The 10339-nt window shown below is 36.5% G+C and overlaps 1 protein-coding gene across 3 annotated transcripts in view; it reads left to right on the top strand.

Moving 5' to 3' along the window:
- The first annotated feature begins 966 nt into the window (after positions 1-966).
- Positions 967-10339, top strand: part of zcchc2 (zinc finger, CCHC domain containing 2) — a 42845-nt gene continuing 33472 nt past the window's right edge. For 2 of the 3 annotated variants that reach the window (XM_062021559.1, XM_062021557.1), the window contains exons 1-2: positions 967-1845; positions 8192-8312. In XM_062021559.1, the coding sequence (XP_061877543.1) occupies positions 1129-1845; positions 8192-8312 (838 nt within the window). In that variant the 5' untranslated portion in view covers positions 967-1128. The remainder of the gene's footprint in view (positions 1846-8191; positions 8313-10339) is intronic. The other variant, XM_062021558.1, reaches the window with a different exon arrangement.

Here is a 10339-nt window from a genome sequence, read left to right as displayed (position 1 = left end):
TAGTGTCCAAATAACTCTAAATTGAGTCTTTGTTACTTAGAATATGTTCCCCTAGTGTCCAAATAACTCTAAATTGAGTCTTTGTTACTTAGAATATGTTCCCCTAGTGTCCAAATAACTCTAAATTGAGTCTTTGTTACTTAGAATATGTTCCCCTGGTGTCCAAATAACTCTAAGTTAAGTCTTTGTTACTTAGAATATGTTCCCCTGGTGTCCAAATAACTCTAAATTAAGTCTTTGTTACTTAGAATATGTTCCCCTAGTGTCCAAATAACTCTAAATTAAGGCTTTGTTACTTAGAATATGTTCCCCTAGTGTCCAAATAACTCTAAATTGAGTCTTTGTTACTTAGAATATGTTCCCCTAGTGTCCAAATAACTCTAAATTGAGTCTTTGTTACTTAGAATATGTTCCCCTGGTGTCCAAATAACTCTAAGTTAAGTCTTTGTTACTTAGAATATGTTCCCCTGGTGTCCAAATAACTCTAAATTAAGTCTTTGTTACTTAGAATATGTTCCCCTAGTGTCCAAATAACTCTAAATTAAGGCTTTGTTACTTAGAATATGTATGTTCCCCATACTAAAGTGTTACCAAAAACATATAACGTTGTCTTGAATTTGAAAAAAACAACATTTTTTTCTAAAAAAAAAACTTTTTTTTTTTCACTAAAGAAGGGTTCGGTGAATGCGCATATGAAACTTGTGGGGTTCGGTACCTCCAACCAGGTTAAGAACACTGCGCTAGAATCTTCAAGATGCTTTTGTTGACCAGAAAGGAGATTCTGTAGAGAAAACTCGTTTCAACATATTCCCTGAAATTATAAACAATATATTACTTTTAATACAAAACAATATCAACAACAAAAACATATTTTAGTGAAAATAAACGGAAAAACGAAAGCTATCGATGTCGTTACGCTGGTATCGACTCCCACTCGACATGTGTCTCGATCCGCCCACCATAGTATCCACTATCAACGACATGCTAGCAGCACAATGCTAACAGCAGCAACACAGTAAACGACATCTATACGGTGTCTTTCAGGAGGCGTAGAAGGCAGAAACGTGCCAATCATGTAATTATGTCATCCCGCCATTCTGACTTTGAAGCCCGACTCTGACTTCGACCATGCCGAAGATGAAACTACCGATGAAAACGAGCGACGAAACGCCAGATGAAAATCCATTGGATGGTTTACCAGGAGCCCAACAAGTAGATCCGGCCCAGCTGGACAAGGAGACGATCTATGAGTGGTTCGGCCTTCATCTCAACCCGGCCAAGCGGGTGGAGTTCATGTGCGGCTTGATGCACATGTGCCAGCCCCTGGAGCTCCGCTTTTTAGGCTCCTACTTGGAGGACCTAGCCCGGAAAGACTATCATGTTTTGCGGGATTTTGAATTTCGTGCGAACAACCAGCAAGAGTTGGGCGTCTTAACGGACGTGTTGGACTCGGTGGTGAGGGCGAAATTACTGGTTTGTTTGTCGCTGCTCGGGTCTGACAGTAGGGAATGCGCTGGGGTACTCTTCCGCATACTGAGCCATGTAGACCCGGGCTTGTTCTGCAAGAACTACCCCCTTCCTCCGTTCATGGACCCTCACCACCACTCCTTGCGCCCGGCGTGCCAGGACGGGAGTACGTGCCGGGGGAAGGAGCAAACCTGTGGATTTTCGACGACCGACATCCCCGCCGGACCGTTGAACCAGTTAGCGCTGCTTTTCACTATGGCGTCTCTTCACCCGGCTTTCCACTTCCACCAGCGGGAGACGCTTCGGGAGAAGCTCGATCAAATTGAGCTTGTGATAGAAGTGGAGGGACGTCATCTTGCTTTAAACGCAAAACCCATGGTACGGCGAGCTTCTGTGTTTCGATTTGCACACTTCTGTAGAAACGATACTTAGCTGCTTGAGTGTGTAAGTGCTTACCACTGAAGTACACTACTGCACAACGCAGTCAGTACCCGGATGTTGCACTCAACACGCCCAAAACGGTGAGTGTGCTTACCACACTCAGCTGATAGAATTACAATACAATATGTATTTATATATTTAGTTCATTTTAGATGAACAGAAAGTTGTTTGAAAAACAAAGTACCGTATTTTTCGGACTATAAGTCACAGTTTTTTTCATAGTTTGGCCGGGGGTGCGACTTATACTCAGGAGCGACTTGTGTGTGAAATTATTAACACATTACCGTAAAATATCAAATAATATTATTTAGCTCATTCACGTAAGAGACTAGACGTATAAGATTTAATCGGATTTAGCGATTAGGAGTGACAGGTTGTTAGGTAAACGTATAGTATGTTATAGTTATTTGAATGACTCTTACCATAATATGTTACGTTAACATACTAGGCACGTTCTCAGTTGGTTATTTTTGCGTCATATAACATACACTTATTCAGCCTGTTGTTCACTATTCTTTATTTATTTTAAATTGCCTTTCAAATGTCTATTCTTGGTGTTGGGTTTTATCAAATAAATTTCCCCAAAAAATGCGACTTATACTCCAGTGCGACTCGTATATGATTTTTTTCTTCTTTGTTATGCATTTTCGGCCGGTGCGACTTATACTCCGGAGCGACTTATAGTCCAAAAAATACGGTAATGGCCTGATTTACTAACGCGCTAAACAGTGTGTGCAAAAATAAAATGGTGTATACTATGAGTTAGGGCTGGGCGATATGGACGAAAAAGTATATCTCGATATATTTTCCAGTGAAAGTATACATGTAAAGATAGTAATTTTTGAGCGAGATTCACTGAAATTGAAGTGAATGACAACTGTACTGTAAACAGTCAGTGGAATTTTTATTAACCCAGTTAGTCAAGATGGGTATTAACAGCACATAAAATAAACTGTTTTAAGTAGTACAGAATTACATAACATAAATAAAATATAAAAATATTCTTTCTACGCAAAATAAATAACACAGCTCTGCAAATAATACAAACTGTATCAAACTCAGATTAAAGAAAATTGCAGGCAGGCGCTTTTTAATTCCCAGTCGACGATGTAATGGACTGTCACACATGTACGGTTCTGTGGTCCTACTAAACCACATGTAAGTGACTTCACTCTAATCAGAGGAGGGACGTCATCTTGCTTTAAACGCAAAACCCATGGTACGGCGAGCTACTGTGTTTCGATTCGCACCTTTCTGTAGAAACGATACTTAGCTGCTTGAGTGTGTAAGTGCTTACCACTGAAGTACACTACTGCACAACGCAGTCAGTACCCGGATGTTGCACTCAACACGCCCAAAACTGTGAGTGTGCTTACCACACTCGGCTGATAGAATTACAATATAATATGTATTTATATATTTAGTTTATTTTAGATTAACAGAAAGTAAGTACCGTATTTTTCGTACCATAAGTCGCAGTTGTTTTCATAGGTTGGCCGGGGGTGCGACTTATACTCAGGAGCGACTTATGTGTGAAATTATTAACACATTACCGTAAAATATCAAATAATATTATTTAGCTCATTCACGTAAGAGACTAGACGTATAAGATTTCATCGGATTTAGCGATTAGGAGTGACAGGTTGTTTGGTAAACGTATAGTATGTTCTATATGTTATAGTTATTTGAATGACTCTTACCATAATATGTTACGTTAACATACCAGGCACGTTCTCAGTTGGTTATTTATGCGTCAAATAACGTACACTTATTCAGCCTGTTGTTCACTATTCTTTATTTATTTTAAATTGCCTTTCAAATGTCTATTCTTGGTGTTGGGTTTTATCAAATAAATTTCCCCAAAAATGCGACTTATACTCCAGTGTGACTTATATATGTTTTTTTCCTTCTTTATTATGCATTTTCGGCCGGTGCGACTTATACCCCGGAGCGACTTATAGTCCGAATAATACGGTAATGGCCTGATTTACTAACGCGCTAAACAGCGCATGCAAAAAATAAAATGGTGTATACTATAAGTTAGGGCTGGGCGATATGGACGAAAAAGTATATCTCGATATACACTACCGTTCAAAAGTTTGGGATCACCCAAACAATTTTGTGGAATAGCCTTCATTTCTAAGAACAAGAATAGACTGTCGAGTTTCAGATGAAAGTTCTCTTTCTGGCCGTTTTGAGCGTTTAATTGACCCCACAAATGTGATGCTCCAGAAACTCAATCTGCTCAAAGGAAGGTCAGTTTTGTAGCCTCTGTAACGAGCTAAACTGTTTTCAGATGTGTGAACATGATTGCACAAGGGTTTTCTAATCATCAATTAGCCTTCTGAGCCAATGAGCAAACACATTGTACCATTAGAACATTGGAGTGATAGTTGCTGGAAATGGGCCTCTATACATCTATGTAGATATTGCACCAAAAACCAGACATTTGCAGCTAGAATAGTCATTTACCACATTAGCAATGTATAGAGTGTATTTTTTTAAAGTTAAGACTGCGGTAGTTTAAAGTTATCTTCATTGAAAAGTACAGTGCTTTTCCTTCAAAAATAAGGACATTTCAATGTGACCCCAAACTTTTGAACGGTAGTGTATTTTCCGGTGAAACATGTAAAGATATTAATTTTTGAGTGAGATTCACTGAAATTGAAGTGAATGATAACTGTACTGTAAACAATCAGTGGCACTTTTATTAACCCAGTTAGTCAATATGGGTATTAACAGCACAGAAAATAAACTGTTTAAGTAGTACAGAATTACATAACGTAAATACAATTTTAAATTATTCTTTCTACGTAAAATAAATAACAAATGATACAAAATGTATCAAACTCAGATAAAAAAATTATTTGCAGGCAAGCACTTTTTAATTCCCAGTTGACGATGTAATGGACTGTCACACATGTACGCTTCAGGTCAGCGCCAAGTAAGTGACTTGACATATTAGTGCGGCTATGATCTTCCTCACTTCAGCAAATATTTTTGGCAACTCGAGAACAGTTTTGATTTGGGCTTACATGGTGAACAACTTAAATGAATGTTTTATCCAGACGCATGCATTTGTCCAAATGTGGCCAAGTAGACGCATTGTGGGTTTCCTGGACGTCGTCTACATCGCTAAAAGAAAAATCTAAAGAAGAGAATCCCTCTGCCATCTTCCACTAGTTTTTTGTTTTTTTTGCAACTATATTTTATTGAGTTTTACAGTTAAAATCACATTTGACAGTCATACTTTGCTCACGCAAACCCTTCATACAGGCACACATCCACTCATACACACTCACATGCACACTTGAGGAGAGGTGCACTTGAACTTTAACAACTCAAGGTTTACAGTATAGACATTATTTTAAAAAATACCCAGATATTGTATATAGATCCATTCATCCCGCTCTGGCTCAGGATCAGCAGGCTATCCGGACCATAGCAAGATGGATGAATATTCCTCGGCATCAAGGATCCTCAGGAAGTGATCAGAAGATCACCTCCCGAGGACCTCTCCACCGTTCGCACTTAAAAAAAGAAGAAAAAAGTCACAGGGCTTGATCAGATGCAAAACAATACAAAATAAAAAGTCACAAAAAAAAAAAAAGCAAGTAAACCGTGACAAAACCATATTAAAAGTGACCCAAAAAAAAGCAATAGTAGTGTGAGATCAATACAAAAAATAATAATAATAAAAAAGGAATACAACTACAAAAAAGATATGGCAGTTTTTTTTTTGTTTTTTTTTTAAATGTCTATAAGTTATGATTCAATATATGTCGGTAAAGGTTTCCAGGTTAGTTCCCATTTATTCATATTTGTAGAGTTTCTAAATCCACTAGTTTTTTTTAAACATATAAATTGTCTGCCTGAATATTCCCTCTTTCTTTTCTGCGACTCTTTTGTCGTCATTTGGGATGTCTGTTGTGATTTCCCTTCCTGGTTCCATGACCTGCCCTATCTTGCCTCTGATTGGCCTGTCCCTAATGTTTTGCCCTAATGTCAACCAATCGTGACTCATTGTAAACAACCAACCAATCATGGATGTTCTTATACGTGCACGCACGTCTTGGAAGGAGGAAGGGGAGGGGTTTTATAGTCCATGGAGTATTGCGGGGGAGAACAAGGAACACAACAGATAAACGGTGTTTGGTCATTTTAACGTGAAATAAATTATATAAATATTACAATATTTTCTTAATTCATATCTTGTTTAAAAATGTATCGATATATCTTACAAACTCGATATATCGCCCAGCCTTAGTGTGTACTATAAGTGAGTGTTTTGCCTGTGATCCTTTAAAACTGTGTGTGCCATTGAAAAGTGGTGCAGACCACCTTGCTTAAATGAAGATTTAGCGTGTACTATACGGGGCTTTTACCACGGAAACAGACGATAATGTTCTCCGCTTTCATGTTATGAACCTTGTGTGACGCAGCACACATCTGAATCGCAGTCTGGACAACACAAACTAATGCACACTCGCTCTTAATTCTGTGGATCGCATCACCAGCGCATGTGTCCGTCTGGAATGACTGAAACGCAGGAAAATGCATAATAAAAGACATATTTTCATATAGGAGATATATTATAGTAATATATTTCCTTGATAAAAAAACACGAACAACATTACACATCAATTAAATTAGTTTTAATCAGCCCCTTAAGTCATTCTGCTGCTACAAAATTATTAAAGTAAATTTCCGAATAGACCATATGTCTAATATTTTTTTTATTTCTGACCGTCCAAAATGTTGAGACACACACGTACAACAGAGGATTCTCGTCTGTCTGTGCAGCGCAAGCACTGATCCTGCAGCCATTTGTGGAACTGTCTGTTTGCACATCCTTCTGACACGTGCTAAATAAAATGCTAAATAGTGCTCACAAAAACGGTGATTGCGTGTGCTAAATAATTATATTTGCATCTTCTCCTCCCCGTATTGTGGGCGTTTTTTGACGATAGCATATATTTTGCATATTAATGAAGACGGATGCAAAATGGATTGCAGGCCTTATTCTGCTCACTTATCAGACGCAGTCCACTTTGAACACGCTTAGTAGAACAGCTTTGCATGTGTTATCAGGTTTGCACATGTTTTAGTACACGCAATCTTTTAGTAAATCATGCCCTAAATGTACTACTACCAATAATAATGTACAGCAGGGATCTCCAAACGTTTTCTAGGGCCGCAAAAATCAAAGCATGCAGGGGTCGTTTTGATGTTTTCCTTTTCAAAACTATATTTTTCAAAACGAAAAAAAATACTTTTTTAAAAGTTTGGTTTCGGGGACCCAAAGGGGTCTCACTCTCAGTCTTAAAAATTTTAAGAATAATATATATAATTTTTGTTTGCAGTGCTTAAATCTCTTGATCAACTTCAGATCTATCTGTCGATATAAGAAATTATTATTTTTGTATCGTTTTATGCCCTTTTTGTTAAAGCCCTGTTTTTTATGGCAAAAAACATTTATTTTGATTCAATATGGTAGAAAATGGATGGATGGCTGGATTATTTTGTGAACAATGACAGTTTTTTTTTAATCCCACTAAAATTCTCAGGGATCCAGAAGGGCCTAAGACATAAAAGAGTTAAAATTAAGTCTTACTTTATTTAATTTTTATTTTCAACGTTCAAATCTTTAGATCAACTTCATCTCTGTCGATATAAGCTTTTTATGATTGTTTTATTTATTTTAAAGGTTTTTTGTTAGTCTGTTTCATGCCCTTTCTGTAAAAAAAAATATGGCAAACACACAATGTGGAATATTTTCCCCGCAGTGAAATATTTGATATGAAGTAATTGGAGCCTTCAATAGGTCAATAATTCATGAACAATATTGATTTTGATTCATTATTACTTTTTGAGCAATGACAGTTTTAAAGAAAAAAACAGCCTGCATGGCAGCTTTGTTTTATTAGAATCAACACTACAATTTTTTTTCTCATTCCATTTCACCTGTATGCTATTTTATGAGTATTTTTGTAATATTATTTTTAGAATGTTCCGCAGGCCATTAAAAAATTAGCTGCAGGCCGCAAATGGACACCTCTGAGCTAGCCTCTCAAATAGAATATTTCAATCAGTCAGTACTTTTCTAAATGTGTACTATGCACACTCACCAGTTAATATTTGATAACCACACTCATTTTCGTAATTGAAAACAATAGACTCTTATTATACAGTCAAAATAAAGATGTGTTGTTTAATCCATGTGGTTGGTAGGAGATACATACTGTAAGTGATTTAATTAACTATTGTCTGTTTTTAACACAAGGAGCTGTCGGGCCAGAAAGGTGATTATCTGGCATCTTCACCTCTGACTTTGGGAGAATGTGCAGACTCCCATCCTCCTTGTCAAAACCGACGCTCCAGGCGCCGGGCGATAAAAAGAGAAGGTGAGTAATAACACAGCTAGCTACAGTTGGAACTCATACTGAGGTTAACTCTTAAGTCACTCTCACAGTACAAAGAACACATGAAAGACATAAAATGCAGTAAAAAAAACTAGTAAGGGGTAAAATGTCCAATTCTTAGATGCATTGTGATTCGGACATTTTTGTTGTTCGGCATTGCTCACGTCAAAAGCTCACCAATGTGGCGATGTGTTACTGGAATGCATCAGCAGTTTTACTATCTACTTAACATGGAAAACACAATGGTTAAATCAGCATGGGGAAAAAAAAGTTCCTCCTAACCCAGAAACAGAAACCCCTTTAGGTGTTTACCTATTTTAATTACCACAACATAATAATGGAAAATAAGGCAAACACTGTACTGTAATATGTATGCCATAAGTAAGACTTAATTTATGACCTTTGGGCAGAAAAGACATCATGGAGTTAAGCTGCAAAATTTTAACTGTGGAATGGCAAAATGAATTCAACTCTTGTGTTTTATTACAAATGCAATGTTATGTTATTTTTCAATTGCAAGGGATGGATGCTTATGCAGTGAGACTAGGGCTGCAACAACTAATCGATTAAATCCATTAAAATCGATTATTAAAATAGTTGCCGATTAATTTAGTAATCGATTTGTTGGATCTATGCTATGCGTAGAGGTTTTCTTTATTTTTTTTAATACATTTTTTTTTTTGGTCTTTTTTTAATAAACCTTTATTTATAAACTGCAACATTTACAAACAGCTGAGAAACAATAATCAAAATAAGTATGGTGCCAGTATGCTGTTTTTTTTCAATAAAATACTGGATAGGATAGAAATGTAGTTTGTCTCTTTTATCCGATTATTAATTGATTAATCGAAGTAATAATCGACAGATTAATCGATTATCAAATTAATCGTTAGTTGCAGCCCTAAGTGAGACAAAAAGAAAAGTTGTGGAAAACATGCATCAATATACATAAAATAAATATGCATCAATAACTGTTTTATAATCATACATACATTATGAATCATAATCAAATCGTTGAGGTGACCAAAGATTCCCTGAGGCTACCAAAGATTCCCGAACCTGATAAAAAAAAAACTCAAATTAATTAAATAAAACTGTAATAAATTAAGAACAATTCCTAACTTTTAGCCCTCAGAAATTAACTCGCTGTTTTATCATCCCCACCAGCAGCTTCACCTTTAACTTTAAGATTATGCCAATTAGCACAAGCATAAACTAACCCTTTCTGTCCATATCAGTCGGTGTTCTGTTGGTCTGATATTAACAAAAAAGCAAGTATGGGATTATATGTGATAGCATGTAAAATGTGTGATATAATCTCTGATACAAGCAGTCCTGCAGTGTGTTTACTTGTGCAAAACTGGATAGCCACTTAACATCTAATTTGTCCGCCAAAAAACCAAACAAGGTTGGTCTCTTGTATTGTCATTTATAAAAGGTAAAGATGGTATGCTACAAGTTCCTAGGAGCTAGCAGTTACACAAAAGCTAACTAAGCACACAAAGTAGATTACATAAAAAATGGTCCTTCATTGAACAATATTGCAGTCTAAAACAGCATATTTGTCAACATAACCAAGTATCAAATAATTATAGTTGCAATCTGTGTATGTTTAGGACCTTTAAGGATTTACACAAATGACGTCTCCAAGGCAGAAGCGTATAAGAAATTATCCTGTAACAAACGTGTCCGCATCATTCAACATACTGCATCATGAGCATAACTTCATGAATTATTGTGACTACTAGGTGTCCCCCCAAAAACAATCATCACTCCACCTCAACCTAAAGACAAAATATGTTGATTCCAGATGGTTAATAATTGGTAAAAAACTTTATTATACCTACCATTGTTCTCTGGTTGACTCATTTCACTTGATGAAACCTTTTTTAACATTCCAAACGGCAAAATAGTAAAAGTATGTATGATTCCTGCCATCAGTATCAGCCAATACTCAAAGCTCTGATATCAGTATAATATCGGAAGTGAAAAAGTTATCCAATGTTATT

Source organism: Entelurus aequoreus, linkage group LG15 (genome assembly GCF_033978785.1).
Source record: "Entelurus aequoreus isolate RoL-2023_Sb linkage group LG15, RoL_Eaeq_v1.1, whole genome shotgun sequence".
Classification (NCBI taxonomy): Eukaryota; Metazoa; Chordata; class Actinopteri; order Syngnathiformes; family Syngnathidae; genus Entelurus; species Entelurus aequoreus.
This window is presented reverse-complemented; position numbering and strand designations above follow the sequence as displayed.